The 26,448-nt window shown below is 43.1% G+C and overlaps 1 protein-coding gene across 2 annotated transcripts; it reads left to right on the top strand.

Moving 5' to 3' along the window:
- Window positions 1-311: 311 nt before the first annotated feature.
- On the top strand, window positions 312-23,106 carry DDX19A (DEAD-box helicase 19A). Of its 2 annotated transcripts, XM_019455312.2 has the most exons (12): window positions 312-468; window positions 6,350-6,398; window positions 8,961-9,011; window positions 10,244-10,379; window positions 12,740-12,832; window positions 14,425-14,527; window positions 15,123-15,237; window positions 19,375-19,552; window positions 19,929-20,166; window positions 20,718-20,880; window positions 21,366-21,557; window positions 21,944-23,106. In XM_019455312.2, the coding sequence occupies exons 1-12, from the start codon at window positions 412-414 to the stop codon at window positions 22,003-22,005; spliced, it is 1,437 nt and encodes a 478-aa protein (XP_019310857.1). In that variant the 5' UTR covers window positions 312-411; the 3' UTR covers window positions 22,006-23,106. The 2 variants fall into 2 exon arrangements, with proteins under 2 accessions (XP_019310857.1, XP_019310858.1); XM_019455313.2 differs by lacking the exons at window positions 312-468; window positions 6,350-6,398; window positions 8,961-9,011 and adding an exon at window positions 10,677-10,737 and having other exon boundaries at window positions 10,276-10,379.
- Window positions 23,107-26,448: the final 3,342 nt, after the last annotated feature.

Genomic DNA, 26,448 nt, shown 5'->3' with positions numbered 1-26,448 from the left:
CGCATTGTCAACATGCAGAAACTGGCATCTACAGCACCTTCACGGGACTTACCTTTGTGTAAAGCTTTAGAATTCACTGAGACATGCGACGGGCTTAAAGTAAAACTTGGGTTACTTCAGTGTGAAGTAAAGCAATAAAATGAGGACTAAGAGTTTGACTTCGCAGAGATTAGGGATTTCAAGGAAGCACGAGGCTGCTCCTGGAAAGTCCGAGGGAGACGCACGTCGGCGCACGACCGGCGCGGCGCAGAATAGTGACGTCTTGCGCCGGGCGGGAACTGACGTCACTTTTGGCACCGCCGCTTCCGGTCCGCGTGGGGGCGGTTCTTGCGGAGATAGTGGACTCCGGGCAGGTGTTGGCGCGCTGTGCGGTGAATTTTTTCGGAAGTCAGCCTCCCTGCTCCCCGCATCATGGCCACCGACTCGTGGGCCCTGGCAGTGGACGAGCAGGAAGCGGCTGTCAAGTCGGTCAGTGGCTTCAGCTCTCGCGGGGCGAACGTAGCAGGGGCCCGAGCCGACCCTGATTCGAGCCCCGGGAGCTGCCCGGGTTGGGCAGGGTTGTGGCCCACACCTCCCTAGACTTTGCGGCGGTGAATCCCGTGGCCCTGATTTGCGCCTAGGGCGATAGAGACCAGTGTCAAGCTTGGTCTATTCATCTGGGCCAGTTAAAGACTTTTTTGTCCTGTAGCAAATTTGTTCCCGCTCTGTATGTTTTCTTTCCTTGTATTGCACTTCCTCATTGGGGATTGTAGAGACAGGAAAATTTAAATGCTGATTCTCTCTTTGATCTGTTTTCCGGATGAATCGGTGCTAAACCCTTTTTTGTTTGTTTGTTTGTTTTTGGATTTTTCTTAACGTGGCTGGCATTTGGTAGCTTTTTGCAGGATAACAGATTCAGGTTTAGATTTCGTGTTTCAGTCTACTGCAAATGTTGGCGGGAGGGACTACAAATTGTTTCGTTGATGTTTAAAAGGGATATTTAGTTTCACATCCTGGTTCTTTTATAAATGAAGATCTATTCAATTGTAAGGTAATTAGTGTAAACTGGCTTTCTGTTCTTATATGTAACCGTAGGTTTGTTTAGTGATAATTCACTATTGATTGTAATAGTTTTGTCTGGTCGTCTGGAAGTCTTATGTAACTTTTTAATGCTTAAGTTAACATTTCTTCTGCAGTCATCCTTGATTGCCTTGGGAAGATTGTGAGTTTGTCAGCAAATATTGTGGTCTAAATCCAGTGGAATACAGGATGAATCTTTACAGTCTAGTTGGGAAGGTGAGAATGTGGGAAATGCTGTGAAAATGGTAAGAATAATGCGGTAAGTGATGTCTGAAAAGAGAGAGGACGTTTATGAATAGGGAATAAGAAATTGCTTGTGGAGAAGTTTCAAATGGATAATAGAGAGTGAGTCATGTAAGATAGAGGTGAATAACATTTCAGGAGAAAATGCACAAAAGTGCTGAACTTGTCTAGAGAGCAAGAATCAGAACTCATTTTTGCTGCAGCTTAAGTGTATGGGTTGTAATAGAAGCTGTACAGAAAATACAGAGTGTACTTTGCAACCTCAACTGAGAACTTCAAGAGGAGAGACTTTTCTTAGTCGGTTTGGGGATTTTTCAGGATACTGACAAGATTAGATCTGAGAGCTGGCAAGATTTATTGAACACATAGAATGTTAGTGATGTCTACGGGAAAGGCAGTCAGTGTGGAAGTTACTGTAATAGTCCAGAGAAGGGCATATGTTGTTGGGTGGTGGAAGTGACGATGAAGAGATGGATTTAAGAGATAATTGTGGCGATATAATGTGCGGGATTTAGGAAAAAGGCAAAGGTGGTTGTTTGCAGGCGGCATCCCAGAGGTGGTATTAGTAAAATGCTAATAACAGGACTAGAGAAGAGGGAAGATGGGCAGATTTGATTTGGAGGTCTCTGAATTTTAGACAAGGAGGACATCTTGGTAAGTCCCTGTGTTGTGAGTCCCCAGGAATTGTCTAGGTTCAGTGATTTCCTGGGACAACTCATAGGACCCAGCACATAACTGTACTCTCAGCTCTGATTTATTACACCTCTCCTGGTGGATTTACACGCAGCTTCATTAAAGTCCTATTCCAGCTAATTGTAACAACACATGTGAAGTATTGTCAGGGAAGCTCATTAGAGACTCAGTTCTTAGGGTTCTTATTGGAGAGTTGTCACAAAGTCACCCTCTGCTTAGCATGTACCAAAATTCCAGACTTACAGAAGGAAAGCAGATGTTTAACGTAAATCACATGTTTTTACAATTTAGGTATAGCAAACCCCTCAGCAGTTCTGGGAATGGTGGGAACCCTTCTGAAGTCCAGGTTCCCAAGGGCCAATCAGGGGCCAACCTGGCAAGCTGGTTTTTCTAAGGATAGGAAACTGTTAACTGTGTTAATTGTTTTCTGCAGAGCATGTCTCTCACATTTGGAATTGTGGCATTGGACTTCAGAAGAAGAATCAGGGCAAGCAATGAAACTCATTACAGGGGCACCTGGGTGGCTCTGTGGGTTGTGTGTCGGACTTTTGATTTTGGCTCAGGTCGTAGTCTCATGGTTCATGAGACTGAGTCCCGTGTCACGTTCTGTGCTGACAGTGTGGAGCCTGCTTGGGATTCTCTCTCTCCCTCTTTCTCTCTGCCCCTCCCTGCTCGCACTCTCCCTCTCCCTCTCAAAATAAATAAACATTAAAAAACAAAATAAAGTGTTAACAATAAATAAAACTGGCTATTATCCACAAAGAAATCAGAGTATTACAAAGGATGAGGTTCTGGCACCGTAGCCTTCAAAATCCACCGCTTCACACAAGATCTTTTCTAAAAGATAGTTACTGAGAATTGTTTTCAAATCTTTTTTTTTTTTTTAATGTTTATTATTTTGAGAGAGAGTGTGAGCAGTGTGTGGGGAGGGGGGCGCAGAGAGAGAGGGAGAGAGAATCCCAAGCAGGCTCCACACTTGGCACAGACCTCAGCCAAAATTGAGAGTCGGACGTTTAACCACCTGAGCCACCCAGGCACCCCTCAAATTTTTTTTTAAACCTGTGACTCTAATCTAGCTGTGATATTATGAATATTGTACATATAGACCTAAACATACTTGGCATCTGGTTTTAACCACTCTACTTCTCAGAAGGCTGACGTAAATAAATGTGTGAAAATATTGCTTCCTGATAGCTGGGGAAGACCCTCCTCCCCCACCCACACCCCTTTTTTTTTAATTTCCATGTAGTCTTGTGTATCTTAGTTTAATAACTAATTCATAGTATTAGGTTATCATATGGCTGTGCTCTCAAGTGTACAGGTAGTAAATGGAAATGACAGAGACGAGGACAGAGAAAACACAAAGACAAAGATCTTATATTTACACACAGGATTTTTGTTTGGTTTACGCTTAATGTGAGCAAAGGTGTGTCTTCAGAGTCTTCCTTGCATACAAAAATGGGTTTGGAGGGGAAAGAGAGGTATGTCAGGGAGTTTAGTTTGGATGCAATTTTAGGAGCCCTGATAAAAGATTCTGAGAGTTTGGGGGCGCCTGGGTGGCGCAGTCGGTTAAGCGTCCGACTTCAGCCAGGTCACGATCTCGCGGCCCGTGAGTTCGAGCCCCGCGTCAGGCTCTGGGCTGATGGCTCGGAGCCTGGAGCCTGTTTCCGATTCTGTGTCTCCCTCTCTCTCTGCCCCTCCCCCGTTCATGCTCTGTCTCTCTCTGTCCCAAAAAAAATAAAAAATAAAATAAAAAAAAAAAAAAGATTCTGAGAGTTTGAATTAGTAGAAAGGACCTGATGCCAGTTCATTTGTTACTGTCATCTCTTCCAACACAAATGGCTTCCTTTGCTGCCTCTTTTGGTTGTATGACCTGTTTAATATCTTTCTTTCTCTTCCCCTGATCAGCCAAAACCAAAAAACCAAAGGCAACCCTAAGAATCTTTTGGAGACATAATTTGACCCTTTTGCGATTAGAATTGTCATAGAGGTAGATCTTGAAGCCTTTCTGAAGTGTCTTTGAGTGCCAGAGAGTTCACCCCTCCACAGATCAGGGACTCTGGGATTGATGGAATGTTGGCCACCCTTCAGGAGCTACTTTTTTTTTTTTTTTTTTTTTTAACACTTTTTTATATATTTTTGAGAGCCAGAGTGCCAGTGGGGGAAGGGCAGAGAGAGAGGGAGACACAGAATCTGAAGCAGGCTCCAGGCTCCGAGCTGTCAGAATCCCACGCAGGGCCTGAACCTATGAACTGCGAGATCATGACCTGAGCTGAAGTCAGATGCTTAATCAACTGAGCCACCCAGGAACTACTGTTAATTTGGAAAGGGAAGGGATGCTTCTATCATAACTGAAAGCCTCTGTCCGGGGTCAGGGACGCTGCCTTCTGTTGGATGCATGATTAATAATTGGAAGGTTCCTTGCTGAAGATGAATTCAGAATGAAGGAGAGTGGGAGTCAATTGGCCTGCCTCTTTCCCATGATGGAGTTACCTCTCAAGACAGGAATACTAGTCTGCAGGTAGTTTTACCCTTGAATGCAGCTGAATAAATCCTGACAAATTCATAGATCTGACTATCCCCTAAGCATGTCATCTTTTGTTATCACATCTCTTTGTCAAATTATAGTACATTAGATTTGGTTATTGTTTTCTTTGTCATCAGTCAGGCTTTGAGACCACTCTAATCAACTTGGTTGGATTGGGGACTCTGGACTGTTTTATTTGTGTTTTTCAGCCCACCCCAAGAGTAGTCTTCTTCTGTGAATCCCTATGTATTCAGCCTAAAAATGAGGTTAATCAGTGGATAAGTTCTAGTATGAAATACCTTCTGTTAGGTACCAACATTCCTCTTAGCCTTCAGGGAAAGGGTGTCCACCTCCAGTAGTATGTTGGTCTGATTTTTCTCTGGACGACCTGGTTTCTAAAGAGATCAGATAAATATTCCTACAGTGTGAGGGTGGACTTCCAAAGACCATGAGCAGGGTCAGTTGAGGGGAGGGAGAATGGTGGAAGAAATGGTTCTCAATGCCCTCAGGAAACACTGGTGGTCATTATAAGGATAATGAATGGTTGCATCAGTTCAGGGATCTTCTTGGGGACAGGGCTCGGGGTCTAGGGCTTGATTTGGGGTACTCCTTAGAACCTGACAACACACCTTTATAATACCACTTCTGTGTCACACCCTTACTCTTACCAACACTTTGAACGTGGGAAAATAATTCCCATGAGATTGGAGACTTCGTTATGAATGTATAAATTACTGTTCTGCTTGCACTTTAATCTGCAACTTATAAGCAAGTTTGCATTGACCAGGACTAGTGGCCAAAATCAATAAAAAACCTGTGTTCAAGTTTCTGATAAATTAAAAAAAATTTTTTTAATGTTTATTCACTTTTTGAGAGACAGAGAGTATGAGCAGGACAGAGGCAGAGAGAGAGGGAGATGCAGAATCCGAAGCAGGCTCCAGGCTCTGAGCTGTCAGCACAGAGCCGGACAACGTGGTGTTTGAACTCACAAACCGTGAGATCATGACCTGAGCCTAAGTCCGACACTTAACCGACTGAGCCACCCAGACGCCTCCTGAAATATTTTAAATCAGGAACATGAGTTTGTTCTTTGATCATAATAAATAACTTTTTTTACCTAACTTATAGTGGAGGTGGTTGATAAGACAAGAAAGAAGGCTGTAATTTATTTGCTTAGTGTTGCATGAATACAGTGTGGGTTTCGTGACTAACAACAAAGTTGAAATACTTAGATGATACTTTTTTTTTTTTTTTAAGTTTATGTATTTTTGAAAGAGAGAGGACAGAGCTCAGGGGAGGACACAGAGAGAGGGAAAGATAGAATCCCAAGCAGGCCCCACACTGTCAGCGCGGACCCCAATGTGGGGCTTGAACTCACCTGGGGGATTATGATCTCAGCCGAAATCGAAATTGAGAGGCAGACACTTAACCAACTGAGCCACCCAGGCGCCCCTGGATAGTGTTGTTCTTCAGTGTATCTGCAAGGGAACTGTGTGTTTGCCATTGATAGGGTATCAAAGGCATTTAATGAAGGTTAGATGTTCTAGAAAGAGCATAAGTTGGAAGAAAATTAGAGGTTTGAGACTGTTGTCAAACTTTTCCCCCCAACTGCTATGTTTAGTCCACCCCACTCTCCTTTTTAAGGTTCTTGAAGTTGCCCAAAATGATGTCTTCACCCAAGCTTTTAGGACTCCTGCTTGAGCAGGATAACTCCCTGAGTAAAGGTGCTGAACTAGTTCTGCTGGACTTTCACTAGGGAACTTCTCTTGGCTAAGGGACTTCCTTTGGGTCCTCTGCTTAACTCTGTTTCCTTTTATTCCCATTCAGATGAGTAATTTGCAAATCAAGGAAGAAAAAGTCAAACCAGATACCAATGGTGAGTCACTTGTAACTATTAGCTCTTCCGCTTTGCAGTAGTAGCTGCAGTGTGAAAAGGAGTTTTCATATAGCATAGTATTTGGCGAGTGACGGTACGGTATTTGAGAGCCAGTAAATTCAGTTTCGTTACTGAAGAGGATACATTAGTTTTCCAGAGTTTATCTAGTCTCTAACTCCTGCCACTGTTGGCTTGATGTGTTTCTTTAAACTTTGTATTTAATTTTTGAAAAGTTAATCTGGGTTCAAAACTCAAAGTATTAAACAGGTGAAAGGCTTCCTTTCTGTTCTGGACTGTCATTTACCCAGTTCTCACTCTCTGTCTTTATTAGTTTGGTAGGCTGACATGCCAAGTATCACAAACTGAGTGGTTTAAACAACCGAAGTTTACTGTCTCCTAGTTCTTGAGGCCAGAAGTCGGAGACCAAGGTGTCAGCCTTCCTTCTGAAGGCTTTAGATCTTACATTCAAGTCTTTAATCCATTTTGAGTTAATTTTTGTGTATGGTTAAGATAGTGGTCCAGTTCTGTTCTTTTACATGCGGCTGTCCCGTTTTCCCAATACCATTTATTAAAGAGACTGTCCTTTCTCTGTTGTATATTCTTGAGTCCTTTGTCGTAAATTAATTGACCAAATATGTGTGGGTTTATTTCTGAGCTCTCTGTTCTGTTCCATCGATTTATGTGTCTCTTGTTAATGCAAGCACCATGCTGTTTTAATTATACAGTTTTGTAATCTAGTTTGAAATCGGGGAGCATGATGCCTCCAGCTTTGTTTTTCTTTCTCACGATTGCTTTGGCTGTTCGGGGTCTTTTGTGGTTCTGTACAAATTTTAAAATTGTTCTATTTCTGTGAAGAATGCTGTTGGGATTTTCACAGGAAGTGCATTGATTCGTGTTTTTGGTAATAATGGACATTTTAACAGTACTCTTCCAATCCGTGAGCGAGGAAAACCTTCCTATTTGTTTGTGTTTTCAGTTTCTTTCAATAATGTCTTATGATGTTCAGTATACATGTCTTCTACCTCCTTGGTAAATTTATTCCTAGGTATTTAATTCTTTTTAATGCAGTTGTAAATAGGATTATTTTCTTAATTTCTCTTTCAGATAGTTCGTTATCAGTGTACAGAAACACACCAGATTTTGTGCATTGATTTTGTATTCTGCAAAATCATTGACTAAATTCATTTATTAGTGCCAACAGTTTTTTGATGGCATCTTTCGGTTTTTTATATATATCATGTCTTCTGCAAATATTGACAGTTTTCTTCCTTTGAATTGGATGCCTTTTATTTATTTTTCTTATCCATCTACATTTAATATAATTGTTGACATGGTAGGTTTACTTAAGTAGTTTTACTATTTGGTTTGTTTGTCTCGTAGTTTCTCTTCCTTTCTTTTGCTGCCTTCTTTTAGGCTAATTGAATATCTTAGAATTCCACTTTAATTGATCTATTGGCATTTTAGCTATACTCTTTGCATTATTTTATTAGTGTTTTAAAGTTTTCTTCATTTAAATTTTGCATATTTATTTAATTTTATTAATTTTATTTCTTGGTGAAGTATTTCATCATTTTAGTTGCTGTTATAAATGGGAACTTTTCAATTATATGTCTGTATTTATGAAAACTGATTTCTGTTTATTTTGTACCTAGTTTTTTTGTTTTTTGCTAAGATATGTTATTTTGTAAGGGTTTTTTTTGTTTTTTGTTTTGTTTTGAGAGAGAGAGAACACGAGTGAGGGAGAGGGACAGAGGGAGAGAGAGGGAGAGGGGGAGAGAGGGAGAGGGAAGGAGGGAGGGAGGGAGAGAAAGAGAGAATGAGAATCCCAAGCAGTCTCCATGCTGAGCAGGGCTCAATTCCACAACCCTGGGATCATGACCCGAGCCAAAAATCAAGAGTTGGATGCTTAACAGACTGAGCCACCCAGGCGCCCCTATAATCGTTTTTAAGTTGATACTTAATCCTGCAGGTTTACAATCCTGTAATCCACCAAAAGTGAACATTTTACCTCTTGCTTTTATTTATTTATTTTTTTAAAATTTTTAACATTTATTTATTTATGAGAGACAGAGAGAGAGACAGAGCATGAGCAGGGGAGGGGCAGAGAGAGAGGGAGACACCGAATCCAAAGCAGGCTCCAGGCTCTGAGCTGTCAGCACAGAGCCTGATGTGGGGCTCAAACTCACAAACCGCGAGTTCATGACCTGAGCTGAAGCCGGACACTCAACCGACTGAGCCACCCGGGCGCCCCTCTTGCTTTTAATTTTTAATACCTGTTTTCTTTCTTACATATGATTGTGTTTGCTAATATAATAGTATATTTTAAAATAGGATAAGCAAATCAGAGGTGACATATTCTGATCCACTGTGAAGTCAGCCAACATTCCTAGAAAGTTGAAATTTTCTTGTGTGCTTTCTTGGAATAAAAACCCATTAAACATAAAGAAATGCCAAATATTTACATTTTGATCACCTAACTAAGATTTAGTTTTCATGTTGTCACACCTTTTGGGTGGGTTTGAAATTTGCCTTTCTTACTATGATAACTGTTTTCTTTTGTAGGTGTTATTAAAACCAGTGCCACTGCAGAGAAAACAGATGAAGAAGAGAAAGGTAATTTCTCTTTAAAACTTTGTAGCAAGAAATAGAATATGACCCAAGATTTGCCCTCCTGGAGCCAGAGGCACTGGATCAAGGAGATGAGGAGGAATTACCAAGGAGATTGAGAAGAAGCAGTCAGTGAGGTAGAAGGAGAATGAAAGAGTGGTATCCATTTTTTTTTTTTTTTTTAATTTATTTTGAGAGAGAGAGAGCAAGTGAGGGAGGGGCAGAGAGAGAGAGAGAATCCCAAGCAGGCTCCGCACTGTCAGCGCAGAGCCTGATGCGGAGCTCAATCTCATGGACCATGAGATCATGACTTGAGCTGAAGCCAGGAATCGGACCGTTAACCGGCTGAGCCACCCAGGTGCCCTCAAGAGAGTGGTATCCAGAAACCAGAAGAAGGAAGTATTTCAGAAGTAGGTAGTTAAATATAAGTAATAACTTGATTAAGAAGATATAAATATTGGGGCCCCCTGGGTGGCTCAGTTGGTTAAGGGTACAACTTCTGCTCAGATCATGATCTTGTGATTTGTAAGTTAGAGCCCAGTGCCGGGCTCTGTGCTAACAGCCTGGGGCCTGCTTCGGATTCTGTGTCTCCCTCTCTCTTTGCTCCTCCCCCAGTCCCTTTCTCACTCTCGCTCTCAAAAATGAATAAACATTAAAAAAAAAAATGTTAAAACGTGTTCACATGCTGGTGGGAATGTTCCAGTGGAACAGGAAACTGATCACGCAAAACAGAGTCAGCGTCAGGAGAAATATCCTTGTGGGCAAGAGGGGCTGGGACCTGTCGCACCAGTGGAGGGGTTAGCCTTAGGAGCACAGGCTGTTCATCCCAGGTTACCAAAGGGAATGTAGAGAACATGGGCACACATGCAGGTGGATGTATAGGAGTGTTACGACAGTATGGGGAAGTGTTTCTGATCACCGGTACTTTTCTGTGAAGGAAGACGAGAGGTCATCAGGTGAGGATGTGAGGGATTAGAAGTTTGAGAAGAGAGGAGGGGGTAGAAGTGGAGGTCTGAGAAGAGTGAATGAGTGGAGAATAGAAGCATGAAGACGAATAGGGCAGCTCAGCCCTTTTGGGTTTCCCAGTCACCGTTCTAAAGGGAGACCCGTGGGAGTGACTGTTGTTCTCCAGCCAAGCCTGGCCGCCTGGGTGCTGGTGGAGAGATGGGGAGAGAGATTTCACGAGGGTGAGTTTGCCAAACGAGCATGAAGACTATCTGCTGGTTTCTTCCGGACAGAGGACAGAGCTGCCCAGTCTTTACTCAACAAGCTGATCAGAAGCAACCTTGTCGATAACACGAACCAAGTGGAAGTCCTCCAGCGGGACCCAAATTCCCCGCTCTACTCTGTGAAGTCCTTTGAGGAGCTTCGGCTGTGAGTATTTGTTCTTTGAACAGCTGCTCCTTGTCAGGCCCTCCTTTGTAAAACTTAGCATTTCCGAGATCTTTGGGATATTTTACTTTTTACTTTTATTTTTAAGAATCTTAATGTATTTGCTTCTTTGATAATTCACATGACTCAAAAGTCAGAAAGTATGAAACAGTTTACAGTGATGGTTTCCCTCCCACCCTTGTCTCTTGGCTACCCAGTTCTCCTCCTCTTGGGAGGGATTTTTTAATGCCACAGATTTATTCATCATAGCTGAAAGTCTTTTTTCTTTTATGCTCTTAGAACTTTCAATAAAATATTGGCTGACAGGTGATTTCTGGATGTCAGGAACATTTCTTATTAGGTAAGCCCTTTTGTTAGACTATAGGGTTTACGGTTAAGAACAGTTTATCTGCTTTTATATAATCAATCAAAAGAGCCTTTGCAGGATTTCCAGTACCTACAGTGGAAAGCAGTCTTCAGTATTCCAGAATGCAAAACAAAAACCAATCCAGAACCCAGAATTAAGCTGTAAGGGAGCATATTCATGTCATTGTGCTAAGAATGACTTCTAATATCGCTTTGTTTTAAAAGTAGAATTATGGAAGGTCATACCAATTTTTTTGTTTACTTCAATATATTAGTAAAGAAATGTTTATGAATCATTGGTTTATGTACCTGGTACTGTGCTGGGTGTTATGAGGAACACAAGACATAACCACCGTTCTTGCTGCCTGCCAGGACCTGAATCATAGACAGAAAGCAGCTGGTGAATAAGAAAGTGGTGGAATTACCTTTATCAGCAAAATCTTTAATATGCCCACCGTGGGCCAATAGGGGCCACATTCCTGCCAACTGTTACCACTGCTTTAGCATAAGAGACACTTAAAATATAAGAGCTAACTTAAACCAAATCAAGTCATTAATGAAGTAACAGTTAAGAACAAGTTTTTTAAAGCGTTGTTGTTGTTTTTTAGTGTTTTCAGGAAATTATTCTTTTCTTTCTGTATTTCTCCCATCGGGGGCTTCATTCAGCAATTCTGCCATCTCTGCTTCTATTCATAAACTATATCAGGACGGCTAGATGTGCTCTTTTGTTTCCTGAAGTGACAGTTTTGCTTCCCCAAGTATAGATGGTTTTTAAACCCCCTTTCATTTAAAGGACTTGTGCTCTCAGTCTGACCAGTGAGGAATTGTCCTCTCTGAAAAATCAAGCTCTCTCTGATTTAGTAGTTGTTGGCTAGAAGAAACAAAGAATAAAACCTAAGTTGCCTAATATAATATACTTGTTTTGTACTTAAACATTTTGAATTAATCTGCAAAATAAAAGGAAAATAATGAACCGCTGGAAGCTCTTGGATCGTTTGGATCTTCATTCAGTTGTGACTTTGTTTCCTTAGCAACCAAATCACAATCTGCTGAGCTTCATAGCCTTTTCTTCTAAACAGAAGACACCAAAGATTATGCTTTCACATGTCTTTGTGTCTGAGAACCAACATATGCCAGACGAATGTGCCTTTTAGAGAGCCTGTTAACTCCAGGGAAGGCTCAGAGAACAGAAGGCTTGACTTGGTTTGGCTCTTCCTTACAAATAGTGTGGTGGGATTTTTGTCGAACACCCTGTCAGTGGTAGAGGTAACAGAGAGGTTATTGCAAATGCAATGAAAAAGCAACTTTAATTTGTATTTGTTGTGTAGCTACTTATATAAGCTGGTGCTTTCCTATGCTTGATTTTGACTAAACATAATAACCAAATATGAGCATTCATGAAGTTCAGTACCGGTGATTGAACACTCCTCTTTACCAGAAACTGGCTAAATCAATTCTCTTACCTCTCGATTGTCCTGAGTGTTTGTATAGCTGGCTTTGGAAGGACCATGGAATACAAAATGACTGTGGTTCATTTTAACATCTGCACCAAGAAATTAAACCTGAATCTTGATTTCTAAAGGGACTTCTATATCTTAGTGATACAGTTAAGCAGTGTTTATTTTTAGGTACGCCTTTTATAATTCATTTTATGCAAATTATACAATTTATACAAATTAATAAATTCCACTCTTGCAGTATCCAGGGAACATTTGCCATCCAAGACCAATCATATTTGTGGGGGTCTGCTGAAAGCATGAATTTCTCCAAGAAAGAAAACTCGTCTGTATTCTCTGAATTGTGTAATAGTTGTAGATTAAGACTGAGGAGAGAAGGATGATGGTTTGGTTTCATTTTAGATAATATTTTTTAAGGCCTAGGAAGATATGTCTGACAGAGATAGGAAGCGTTACTCTTTGCTAGATATAGGGAAAGAGATTTAGGCCTTTAAAACAATTTGAACTAGGAAACGATCCTTTCTCTCCCTGGCCTCCTAGGAAACCACAGCTTCTCCAGGGAGTCTATGCCATGGGCTTCAATCGACCATCCAAGATACAAGAGAATGCATTACCCATGATGCTTGCTGAGCCGTGAGTATGCAGATCCCAGTGCACCTCTTCAGAATTTGCTTTAACGTCCTATACCGATAACTTACTGTTCTTGAGAACAAGATGGGACATTTGGGACGGCGTGTTTTCTTCAGGGAGACAGCTTGAGCAAGTATAGAGAGTCACATGGAATTTGGTACAGCTTCTGCCTTCCCCACTTAGCACTAAAAACTAATGGGGGCACCTGGCTAGCTCAGTTGGTGGTGTGGGTTCAAACCCACATTGGTTTGTAGGGGTTACTTAAAAAACAAAAATCTTTAAAATAAATGAAAAACAGATAACGCTAATGTTATTCTGTGCATTTTTAAAAACGGGGTTTTTTAAAAATAGGAAGTTTTGGGGGCACCTGGGTGGCTCAGTTGGTTAAGCATCTGACTTCAGCTCAGGTCATGGTCTCGCAGTTCATGAGTTCAAGCCCTGTGTTGGGCTCTGTGCTGACAGCTCAGAGCCTGGAGCCTGTTTCGATTCTGTATCTCCCTCTTTCTCTGCCCCTCCCCTACTTGTGCTCTGTCTCTGTCTCTCAAAAGTGAATAAATGTTTAAAAAAAAATTTTTTTTTTTAGTATGAAATTTTTGGAACTTGCAAAAAAAGGTGTCAAGAACATCTGTAACCCTATCTTGTCAAGAAATCTAGTTGACAGTAGAAGCCCCCATGCACCCCTCTGCATTCACATCCCCTTCCCCAACCCGAGTAATGTCATCCTGAAACAGGTCATCATTCTCTTACATTTCTTTATACTTTTACTACATATCTACACATTCCTAAGAATCTAAGAGTTGTTTACATATTTTAAACTGTAGATAATTGGTATCGTACTTTATGGAGCAACATTTCCCATTCAATTCTATTATTTTTCTTGCTTAATGACAAAAAATTCCACCTATTTCCATGACTGAGTTACAGGAAGTAAAATGTGAAAGTTCCCTCTAAAGCATCTGTCTGACTTGGTGTCTTGGATTTTCATAAAGAAGGGAAAAGGGGAGGGGCGCCTGGGTGGCCCAGTCGGATAAGCCTACAACTACAGCTCAGGTCATGATCCCACAGTTCGTGGGTTCAAGCCCTGCACTGGTCTCTGTGCTGACAGCCTGGAGTGTGCTTCGAATCTTCAGATTCTATGTCTCCTTCTCTCTCTGACTCTCCCCTGCTTATGATCACACTTTCTCAAAAATAAACATTATTAAAAAAAAAAAAAAGAAAAGAAAAGGAAACACACGGGGAGTCAAGTGCAGGAGACACATTACAGCTTGGCAGAAAATGTCTTCGGGGATTTTCCTTGGCACAGAATTTACTCTGCAGTGTTAATTTCCATGCGGCCCCTGGGGTACAAAACTAGGGCACCCTGGCTGTGCTGGAGTCTAGAGTGAGGATTCTTGGTGTAAACCCATCTAAAAGAATCATTTTTTCCCTTAATATTTAAGCAGTTTTTTAACATCATATAAAAAATTTATCATTGTCCTCAATGCAGAAAACTTGGATTAAAGGAAGAATATTCTGTATTCCTACCATCCAGAAAGAACTTTCTGATACTTTATTGTGTTTAACCAATATTATTTTCCTTTCTGTTCCTGATTCAGCCCACAGAACCTGATTGCTCAGTCTCAGTCAGGTACTGGTAAAACAGCCGCCTTCGTCCTGGCCATGCTCAGCCGAGTGGAACCAGCAGAGAGATACCCCCAGGTGAGGGTTGGGGGATCCTGAGGGCCCTGGCTTGTCTGCCCTGGGAAGGACAGTGCTGTCTGGTGGGCGGTTAGTGAGGGCACCGCTTAAGGGATCTGAACGTTTCCTGGGCCTCAGACTGTGGATCTGGCAGAGCAGGTTCATGTACTAGGCCACTAGGTAGAGTTCATTCAGAAACAGCAGCTTTAAACAGTGGCTTCTGAAGGCATTCACCCAGCCAGGGCTCCCTGCTGAAGGCTTGGGTCTATAGCTGAAAAGTGGGCCTGGTTGGAAAGGATGTGGTTCCCTGCCCTTTTAGATGGTAGTAAGATCAGGCAGGGGTGACTGGGGGGCTCAGTCAGTTAACCATCAACTCCTGATTTTGGTTCGGGTCATGATCTCACAGTTCATGAGATCGAGGCCCGAGCTGGGCTCTGTGCTGACAGCATGGAGTTGGCTTGGGATTCTCTCTCTCTCTCTCTCTCTCTCTCTCTCTCTCATAGATAAAACATTTTTTAAAAAGTGATAATAATATAAGCATATTTGTTGCATTAGCGCCTGTTGTCTTTTACTAAAAGACTCTCCTAAACTCAACCTTTATGATTTCCTTGTTCAGTGTTTGTGCCTCTCCCCAACATATGAGTTGGCACTTCAAACGGGAAAAGTGATTGAGCAGATGGGCAAATTTCATCCGGAACTAAAGCTTGCTTATGCTGTTCGAGGCAATAAATGTGAGTATAAAGGGGTGAAACCTAAGCAGTGAGCAGGATAGGGTAGTTGGGTGTTTGAATTTTGAAGATGTGATGATGACATTAAATTTTCTGGTTCAATTGACCTTAGGGCCCACTGCATTGCTTTCAGCAAATCTGTTTTAAACTTGTTATTTAACAGTCCTTTCTACTCTTAAAAGATTTAGAGTTGTTAAAAAAAATCTTTGTATGGGTCATGGACTTCTTAAAGTCTGTCGTTCTTCATTGAGATAGCAGGGTTTTGAATTCAGCATCCAAAGTTCTGGAAGCTGCTTATTAACAAGGGATTAGTAGGTCTAGGATGGCAGGTTGGGGTCATATCCCTTTGTTTCAAAACAAGCCCAGCTTTAGTAAGAGTCAACTAGGAGCAGATAAGACCAGATAACTTGGTCTTATCAAAACCACAAATCCTTCCACCAATTATTTCTCCCATGTGTTCTATGGTATGTAGTGTAGAGAGTATGGACTAAAATGGTGAGGAGGGGCAGGTAGAACATGGTCGTTAGGAAGTTATCAGAGTAGGGAGCATCTAGTTGGCTCACTTGGTTCAGTGTCCGACTCTTGGTATCACTCAGGGTCTTGATCTCAGGGTCATGAGTTCAAGCTCCACATTAGGCTCCACGCTGGGCATGACGCCTACTTAAAAAGGAAGTTAACAGAGTATATAAAACTGTAATTCGGTAAGAAAAAAGTAGGCAGTCTAATAGGAAAATGGACAGAAGAGGCCCAGTTGAACAGACACTGCACAAAAGAAGGGAATTCAGACGGCCAGTAAATATGAGATGATAAGCCTCGTTTGTCATCAGGGAAATGTAAACCTAAAACCACTGTGTGCTTCACAGATGGGCAAAAATGAAGTCTGACTATGCCAAGTGTTGATGCAGACGAACAAGAACTGGCATGCCCTGGACACCTGGGTGGCTCAGTTGGTTGAGCGTCCAGCTATTGATTTCAGCTCAGGTCATGATCTCACGGCTTGTGGGATTGAGCCCTGTGCTGGGCTCCGCACTAACAGTGAGGAGCCTGCTTGGGATTCTCTCTCTCTCCCCCTCCTCCACTTGAGAGCTCACTAATGCTCTTTCTCTCTCTCTCAAAATAAATTTAAAAAACCACAAAAACCAAACTAGAATGCCCATACACTTCTGGTGGGGAGTTTACATTGATTGGTACAGTTACTTTCTGGAAGCAGTTTGGCATTACTTAGAAAAACTAAAAACAGGGGCACCTGGGTGGCTCAGTCAGTTGAGCATCCGACTTCGGCTCATGATCTTGCCGTTCGTGAGTTCAAGCCCCTGTGCTGACAGCTCAGAGCCTGGAGCCTGCTTCAGATTCTGTGTCTCCCTCTCTCTCTGCCCCTTCCCCACTCATACTCTGTCTCTCTCTGTCTCTCAAAAATGAATAAATGCTTAAAAAAAACTTTTTTTTTAAAAGAAAAACTAAAGACAGACATTCCTTTGACCCAGCAGTTTGTAAGTGCCTGGAACAGTGGTTCTCAAACTTGTTGGTTTCTTATACTCTTAAACATTACTGAGGATCCCAAAGCATTTTTGTTTATACAGGTTTTATCTTTCTATATTTGCCATAGTAGAAGCTAAAATTGAGAAATTTCTTTTTTTTTTTTTTTTTTGAGAAATTTCTGAAAATACTTACTTTAGAAGAATATGAAGAAAATCTGGCCTTTCAGATAATTTTAGATACTCTTTTATGGATGTGACACCAAAACTTAACAAGTGGTAATTACTTAAGAGTTAGTTCCAATGTGGAATCTGAAATCATACTACTGAATTTTTCATACTGTTACATTAAAATACCTTGGCCATTAGGGGGCACTTGGGTGGCTCAGTTGCTTAAGCGTCTGATTGCGACTTAGGTCATGATCTCGCAGTTCATGGGTTCGAGCCCTGCATCGGGCTCTGTGCTGACAGCTCAGAGCCTGGAGTCTGCTTCAGATTCTGTGTCTGCCTCTCTGTCTGACTACCCCACTTGAACTCTGTCTCTCTTTCTCAAAAATAAATAAACATTAGAAAAATTGAAAAAAAATACCTGGGTAACACTGATCTTCCAAATGTTGAGACATTTTGTTATACAGACTTTAAATTACCTGCACTAATATTACTACCAAATTCATCAGAGGAATTTATGCACATCAAGAAACTCAAACTTAGTGGCGCATACAAGTGTTCCAAAACTCTAATAATCATTTTCTCTTGAAAGCTTAAATGTTACTGTGGCAGCAGATACAGTGGATTGTTTTCATTGAAGAGACAGACTCTGTTCATCTTCCAGAAAGTGTATATCAAATTCCCAACTTCATTTTTTCTAGTTTGTCAGTTAACAGAGAGAAATGGCTAGTTCAGCTCACCACATAATCACAAAAGACCTTTTCCTGGAGAAAACCATCATGCTTCAACATGCAGCAAAACTACTTTATCCAAAAATTATTAGGTTGATTATTTTTGTGTGTTTATTTGATGCTTCAAACTGGTGGGTACGTTGAAGTAAAGCATACCACAATATTGTGACAATGTACATCTTCTTTAGAGTGCTTTGTAGATAACATGGGACTTCATTGTGTGTGAAGGATTAATATATTAATTATATTTAATGTGTTATTTTTTAAAGGTTCAATTTGGACTCTCAGGCAATGGACATTGAGAACTACAATGTGTTTCAGTTAATTCAAAATTCTTCCAATCTATAATTAGATAATTGATAAATTTTCTTTTTTAAGTTTATTTATTTTGACAGAGAGAGAGAGAGAGAGATTGTGCTGGGAGGGTGGGGAGTAGCAGAGAGAGAGACTCCCAACCAAGCTCTGTACTGTCAGTGCAGAACCGTACATGGGTTCAATCTCATGAATCATGAGATTATGACCTGAGCCGAAATAAAGAGTTGGACGCTTAACTGACTGAGCCACTCAGGCTCACCAATTGATGCATCTCTAATGAAAGTCCTTTCTCAAGTTGTAAATTTTGTTTTTGTTTTTACTTTTTTTTTTTTTTTTTTTAAAGTAGGCTTCACACCCAGTGCGGAGCCCAGTATGGGTCTTGAACTCATGACCCCGAGATCAAGACCTGAGCTGAGATCAAGAGTCAGATGCTTAACTGACTAAGCCACCCAGGCACCCCTAAATTTTACTTTTAAAATAGTTAACACATTCGCATGTGTTAAACTGAAAGGATATGTGGTTGAAACTTTGTCTCATCCCCCCCAACCACCTAGTTCTCCTTCCTAAATTTAGGCACTCAGTACTAACTAGTTTCTCATGTGGCACACCAGAGATGTGGCTGCAGGCACATAGTGTGTATGTAAGTGTGTGTGTATAAATATGTACTCACGCACATGTACATTTATTACATGTATTCTTTTTTGCCTCTTGTGTTATACAAACTGCTCTGTAACTTTTTTTCACATTTAATAATGTATTTTGGAGATTGTTCCCTATCAGTTCCTAAGCAGTTTTATACTTGGATTGGCAACATCCATTAGGTGTATCATATTTTGCTTAATTAGTTACTTTTTGATGTGTGTATATCCTTGCATATATGTTATTTCACACGTTAATACACATACAGGATTAATTCCTAATAGTGGAAATACTGGTCACAGGCTCTGCATTAGCAATTTTGACAGATGGTTGTACTGGTTTCAACTTCCACCAGCTATAATTTGAAAGTAATATGTTTTTTGAGTCAGAGAATTTGTACTTAGGAAAACTGTCTACATGTCAGAATGTCTCATGAAACAAAAACTCATTGGGCCAGGATCCTGGTAGTCACAACCACCAATTTAAGAGAAAATCTGTGACCATGAGTGAATGCGTGATATGAAATGTTGAGGGGAGTGAGGGGGACAACGCTGAATCACAGGAGGAAGTAGGAATGAGAAATGACACTGAGGGGTCACTGCATGGGATTTAATCCTGAGCACAATGCAGTTAGATAGGTGCCACTGTGCCTGCTTTACAGTAGAAGAACCCAAGACTTTTGGATAACAATCCTGTGTGTTTTGACATCTGGAATTAACTAGTTTTACTAACTCTGAAAGGATGGGCAAGGCTTTGATTTCCAAAGCTGGTTTTGCCATGGAAATACCCACGGAAAACATCTTGTCTCACAGTAGAAAGAGGTCAGAAGATCAGTGAACACATTGTCATTGGCACCCCTGGGACTGTTCTGGACTGGTGCGCCAAGCTCAAGTTCATCGACCCTAAGAAGATCAAGGTGTTTGTTCTGGATGAGGCTGACGTGATGATAGCTACTCAGGGCCACCAAGACCAGAGCATCCGCATCCAGAGGTAGGAACTCTTGAGCCAAGATGAACGCCTGTCTTCTGACTTGCAAGTAAAGATCTTCTCGTTCACTGTTTTTCCTCCTGCTGTGTTTAACTCCTCTTCTTTCTCCATCTAGGTTATTTGCTTTTAGGACCTTCAGGAGCATTTGTTGGATGGGCCATTTGCTCGCCAGCGCTGATGACGGGTTGAGGAAGGAGACTTAGGGAATCTAACACCAGCCCCCTCCCTGCCCCATGGCTCTTCTTGCCTCCTCCCTGCTGTTCTCCTCCCTTTTGCCTCTTTCCCCGGCGTGTAGAGCATCCAACCCTGGGTGGCTGTCTTCTGTTCCTCCCAGGGAAAGACTCGGGGTCATGCCACATACCTGGGTCTTCCCTTGCAGGATGCTGCCCAGGAACTGCCAGATGCTGCTTTTCTCTGCCACCTTTGAAGACTCTGTGTGGAAATTTGCCCAGAAAGTGGTCCCAGACCCAAACATTATCAAACTGAAGCGTGAGGAGGAGACGTTGGACACCATCAAGCAGTATTACGTCCTGTGCAATAACCGAGATGAGAAGTTCCAGGCCTTGTGTAACCTCTACGGGGCCATCACCATTGCTCAGGCCATGATCTTCTGCCACGTGAGTAGCAGTGGCAGCAGCAGGCCTGCCGGGGGAGGAGCTCCACTGGAGGGTGTGCCTGGCCCTCCCTTCAGCCAGCTCCACCTCAGTGCTGAGGAGGACTGGGTGTCCTCTGTGTGGCCAGAAAGGAAATGATGAAGCACGTCCACCTGCCCCAGGGCATATTGTCCTCAGACTGTAATGAGTTATGAGGGAAAGACTGTGAAGCATTGAACTTTTCTTTGGTCCCACCTCTTAGACACACCTTGGAAAAAACTCCAGATAACATCCAATGAAATGATTATATAACATTAAGAATATAGACTATTTGAGAATGAAGATATTTGGCTCCTACCACACTCTTCCCAGCTGAACACTAAGATGATTTAAGTAATTCATCCAAAAAAATTCACATGGCTAAAATTGTCTTTGTAAAATCGGTAAGCCTACCCTGGTGGCTGAACTCAGCGGGCTTTCACGTATTTTAATGGAAAGAAGCCACTTTTTTGCAGGTTTGTTTTTGTTTTTATTTTTACAGGTATCTCCATTTAAAACCATTCTTTTCACTCCAGACCCGCAAAACGGCTAGTTGGCTGGCAGCAGAGCTCTCCAAAGAAGGCCACCAGGTGGCTCTGCTGAGCGGCGAAATGATGGTGGAGCAGAGGGCTGCGGTGATCGAGCGCTTCCGAGAGGGCAAAGAGAAGGTGCTGGTGACCACCAACGTGTGTGCCCGCGGTGAGCAGAGAATGTGCCTGTTCGCCAGGCTCCGGATGGCGAGAGCAGTGCTCCCGCATGGGACGCTCAGATGGTTCGGGGAGTCCAGCTGGGGTTGGCGCTGACTTTGTTTTCTGGGAGAGGCTGGATTCCCCCAGCAGATGAGAACGTTCACAGAAGCCAGGAGTCCTGATGTGGTGGAAGGAAACAGGCAGTGACCGGTTTAGAGTGAACGGTGCCTGCTCTCCTGGGGGCCCCTAGTGAAGTTTCGGCCGCACCTCCAGATTCTTGTATCTAGCAGAGGCTCTTCTGGCGATGTCATAATTTTGTTAGCACCTGCCAGAGTTCTGTTTTTCCCTCTGGATTCTGCTGCGTGCCCCCGGTCCCCGAATCCCAGAGCTGGCCTGCCCCAGACTCTTCCTCCACCTGATGCTGGCGTGTGGCAGCCTCGCCTGGCGGGTGGTGGTTTTTGTTTCCCGTCCTGACTCCACCCCTCTTTCGTGCAGGTATTGATGTTGAACAGGTATCTGTCGTCATCAACTTTGACCTTCCCGTGGACAAGGATGGGAACCCGGACAACGAGACCTACCTGCACCGGATCGGGCGCACGGGCCGCTTTGGCAAGAGGGGCCTGGCAGTGAACATGGTCGACAGCAAGCACAGCATGAACATCCTGAACAGAATCCAGGAGCATTTTAGTGAGTGCCTGGGAGTGTCCCCTGCCAGGGCCCTTTCCTTAGAGGGGCAGGTTCTCCTGGGGCCTCCTCGAGAGGCCTTTGTCCTTGTCGCATTCCCCTCCTTTCCTACAATATGGAAGTTCTCGAAGAGCACACCTGGTGAGTTCAGGTCAGGAACTCGAACAACAGCGCCCCCTTGGCCAGGCTTGAAGGGCCTAGGGCTCTGTCCCGTGCTCAGGCACCAGGAGCCCGTGGGGTTTCAGGAAAGTTTGCTGTGGCCAGAGGCTTGGCATGGGGGCAGAAACCTGTCTGCCTCCTCCCTCCCTGCTGTGCTGTCCCTTCCCTAGGTGTGTGTTTTCATGATAGCCCCGTGTTGATGTCTCTGTGAATTCTCTTTTTCTCCCCAGATAAGAAAATAGAAAGATTGGACACAGATGATTTGGATGAGATTGAGAAAATAGCCAACTGAGAAGCTCCGTCAGTCACCAGTGCCCACCCCTGGTGCTCCCCCCGCACGGGAGACTGGTGCTTTCACGGCACAGGCCTCGACAGTCGCCACAAAGAAGAGAAGGCAGAGGAGAGAGAAACTACCTACCTCATTTTAAATTACGTTTGGACTAGACAAAAATTGTGCAAATGATTGGGGAAGGTAGAAGGAAAATTTTACATTTTGGAAAATTTAGTCCTCCCCCCACCTCTGCCCTTTTAAGCTATGATTTTCCCCATCTTTATAATAATCTGGTTGCTGTTGGTAATGGCTGAGCCTAGGATCCCCTGCTTGTTTTGTTGTGGGGTGTTAGGACCCATTTCCAGTCTCTGAAGAAATGGTCGATGTAGGTGCAGGAGAGGCTCAGCAGCACAGGCATGGGTATCCACTGCATGGATAGAGTGTGGGGAGCAGCAGCGGGGAGACCTGGGAGCGCTCTCCCTTCTCTGTCCCTGACCGGAGACCTGCCACCAATGTCTCCCGCCCTTGAGGCCATCTTCCTTCTCCTAAATCCAGAGATGTTCTAGCTGACCCCTTTTACCCTGTTCTCAGTACCAGAGGATGTCCCTGCTTCTCTCTGGGTGAGCACATTGTAAACCTCTGATTTGGAGAGAGACATGGAAATCAGCGAATCTTCAGAGGACTTGGTCTGGCAAGGGTAGACGAATCCTGTGAGAATCTGGGACTTCCCTTTCCTGTGGTTGCTGTGTCTGCTCAGGCACTGGGAGTCAGTCATGGCAGCCAGGGGAGACCAGGTGCGTTTCTGACACGCACCTGGCCAAGTGACTTGATTCTTACCGGTTGGTGTCACACCGTGCCTGGAGATGAGCAGTAGAATTTGGAAAGGCAGTTATGACCAAGTTAAAACTCTGCTCTTTCTTTATCCATAATACTGGACTTATTGGTTACTTTAATTCATACATCACCTATATGAATAAGGACATAGAAATTCAAGTTATACCCATCATTATGTTAAGAAATTTTAAAGTAATTATGAAAGGCTTTACTAATCATGATTTGTTTTTATTTGTATTTTTCTGCTTATTAGACTAATATATGCTCATTAAAAAAGGTGTGTGTGTGTGTGTGTGTGTGTGTGTGTGTGTGTGTGTGTGTGTGTATACACACATATATAAAGTACTCTCTGTCTCCACCTCTCTGGGACAACCATTGCTAGCATTTTGGTGAACATTTGATATATTTCCTTCTGTTCACATATCCACTTTAAAAAAAAAATTTTTTTTAACGTTTATTTATTTTTGAGAGAGCATGAGCAGGAGAGGGGCAAAGAGAAAGGAAGACACAGAATCCAAAGCAGGCTCCAGGCTCTGAACTGTCAGCAGAGATCCCATTGCAGGGCTTGAACCCACGAACCGTGAGATCATGACCTGGGCCAAAGTCAGACACTTAACCGATTGAACCACTCAGGCGCCCCGTTTTTTGTTTTTTTTGTTTTTTGTTTTTAATGTTTATTTAAAAGAGAGTCTGAGTGCAAGTGAGGGGGGGTGGGTGCAGAGAGAAAGAATCCCAAGCAGGCTCTGTGCTATGCGGGGCTCGGTCCCACGAGCCATAAGATCATGACCTCAGCCAAAATCAAGAGTCGGACGCTTAACCAACTGAGCCACCCAGGCGCCACATATCCACTTCTCTTGTACGAAAATGTGAACATTCTATTCAGGCTCTTGTGCAGCCTTCCACTTCACTTACCGGTATGTTGGACATGTGACACGTGCAGCACGCAGATCTACGTCTCTTTGGATGATGGCGTCATTGAGCATTAGCTGCCCCAGCATTTATTTCATGGCTTCTCTAGTGACAGGCATGGCAAGGTTCCACTGTATTGTGCTGCCCACGGTGCCACAGTGCCCAGCCTCGCTCACCTCTGCCCTGTGAAAGTCGCTGGAGGATCTATTCCTGGAAGTACAGTTGCTGGGTCAGAGAGTGGGGACATTTAAAACTTTAATACCTTCCCGATGTCCCCTGCCGAAAAGTTTTTACCAACTTACATTGTTGCAGTGATCTAAAAACACCTCTGTGTTCTTACCTGCTTGCCAATCCTCTATATTCTCAATTTTTACAAATTTGCCAGTCCAGATAGCAAAAAGAAATTACATCATTGTTTTTTGTTGTTTTGTATTTAGTGAGGATTGGCAAGTGTTCAGTTTCCTGGGTATTTGTCTTTTGTCTTTTGGGGTTGCCCGCTCTTGCCTCATCGTTTTACTATCGGATTGTCAAATCCTTAATGATTTTAAGCCACCGCTATTTTAAGGAAATTAGACTTCGGTGAATGTTTTCCTAGTTTCTCTACAAACTCGTTTTTTTTTCTAATATTGCATGAAAGTTTAATGTTCCTCAGATTTCATTTTTAAGAAACCTGGATTTCTTGTCATGGCTAGGAGAGCTTTCCTCATCCCAGGAACATAAATCCCAATTTATCCTGTACTCCTCCTAGTATTATTATTTACTCATGTTTCCTGTAGTGGCAGTAAATTTTCTAAGTTCTTGTAGGTCTTTAAATGTTTTCCCCTGCTTGCTGCCAAGTGATTATGGTTGCCTTAAGAGCACTTGGGTGGCACAGCTATGGATATGGGCTGTGGGTATGGGTGTCCTCGCCACTGAGGGGTTCAGAATGCAAAGGGCCCATTAGGAGTGGATGTAAGTGAATGAAAGGCTCGATGTCCGTGCAGGTGTCGCCAGGCACAGGCACAGAGTGCCTGCAAGTGTGTGAGAGGCAGGTGCAAGCTGGGGTTCAGAAGAGAAAGGTGGGTGAGAAGGGGAGCAAGATTCCAGAGAGGTAGGGGACAAGAGGGCAGAAGAGGTACTCAAGGGAGATAGGGCAAGGGAAGGAGGGGAGTGTGAGGAGGTGGAGGAGTCCAGGTGGAGCACCAGTGTTCCAGTTAAGTGATGCCCACTTTGGCCCCCAAACAACAGTGATCTAGAAAAGGTAAAAGCCAGAAAACAGAAAACACACTGACCCCAAAACAAGATGAATATTTCTGTGGACCAGCAATGGAGTAAAAATGCAAAGTAGTGAGGCAGGGCTGAAGCCAAAAGCTTGCTGGGCTCCACTGCAGAAACAGAAGCTACTGGCTGTTAGGGCTTATGGAGTAGAGAGTACTGGAAGCACCGCATGCAAGACCGGAACCAAAGTCAGGCTCACTGCTGGGAGGGAGCCAGACTGGAACCTGGCCTGCACACCCGCTGGATGGCAGACTTTTATTAGGACCCAGACCCAGGCAGATGGCGGGAGGTCTTGGACTACCCACCCACCCCCAATTTAGAACAGGTAATTGACACAATCCTGTTGACTGCCTCCTCTGTGATATTCCCAGATTACTGAATGTCAGCAGACCTGATTCTAGAATAAAGACCAAAGCGGCAGGAGCTGCATGGAGCCAACTGGTAAACTCACCTGTGGATTGTCAGGGGGAAGAAATCTATGCTAAGAAAGAGTGCAATGTCAAAACAGATTCACCCCAGGTGAAACTACTTTTTTGGAATACCCTGATAAAAGACTTCAAGTATGTTCGAAGGCTCAAAGAGAAAGAATACATTACGCTAAAAAAGACCATAAGATTAAGAAGTAAATTTGGGGGTGCGTGGGTGGCTCTGTTGGTTAAGTGCCCGACTTTGGCTCAGGTCCATCATTTCACAGCTTGTGGGTTTGATCCCCATGTCGGGCTCTGTGCTGACAGCTCAGAGCCTGGAGCCTGCTTTGGATTCTCTGTCTGCCTCTCTGCCCCTCCCCTGCCCCCTCTCTCAAAAATAAATAAACATTAAAAAAAAAAAAGTGGGGCACCTGGGTGGCTCAGTCGGTTAAGCGGCCAACTTCGGCTCAGGTCATGATCTCGCGGTCCGTGAGTTTGAGCCCCGCGTCGGGCTCTGTGCTGACACCTCAGAGCCTGGAGCCTGTTTCAGATTGTGTGTCTCCCTCTCTCTGACCCTCCCCTGTTCATGCTCTGTCTCTCCCTCTCTCTCAAAAATAAATAAAACGTTTAAAAAAAAAATTTTTTTTTTTAAAGTAAATTTAGACAAAAACAGTGGCATGCTGAAACACACAAGCAGTAAGTCACTGTTAATTTGAAACTGGCCATTTTGGGTGTGTTTACACAGAAATGAGCAAAAACTACAAATTGCTTGGGTTGACTGGCTGGCTCGGTCAGTAGAGCCTGTGATTCTTGATCTCAGAGTCCTGAGTTCAAGCCCCACGTTGGGCATGGAGCCTACTTAAACAAATCAGGGTTTTATTTGTTTTTAGAGAGACAATTCACCAGCATACCACTGGACAGCAATAAAAAAATATTAGAAATTTGGGAAAAGAGGAAGATAGTCATTGAGATAAATTCAATAAATGGGAATCCTATATTTAAAATCCTAATTATATTGGGGCACCTGGGTGGCTCAGTCGGTTGGGAGTCCAACTCT

Source organism: Panthera pardus, unplaced genomic scaffold (genome assembly GCF_024362965.1).
Source record: "Panthera pardus isolate Hobbes unplaced genomic scaffold, ASM2436296v1 HiC_scaffold_19, whole genome shotgun sequence".
Taxonomy (NCBI): Eukaryota; Metazoa; Chordata; class Mammalia; order Carnivora; family Felidae; genus Panthera; species Panthera pardus.
The sequence above is the reverse complement of the archived record's forward strand: the minus strand, read 5'-3'. Positions and strand labels throughout refer to the sequence as shown.

Excerpts from the sequence above, each read along its gene's own strand:
- DDX19A (XM_019455312.2), top strand. The coding sequence starts at position 412 with ATGGCCACCGACTCGTGGGCCCTGGCAGTGGACGAGCAGGAAGCGGCT. Across the intron at positions 6,399-8,960 it reads AGTCAAACCAGATACCAATG|GTGTTATTAAAACCAGTGCC; the intron begins GTGAGTCACTTG and ends TTTCTTTTGTAG. Across the intron at positions 15,238-19,374 it reads TGCTGTTCGAGGCAATAAAT|TAGAAAGAGGTCAGAAGATC; the intron begins GTGAGTATAAAG and ends CTTGTCTCACAG.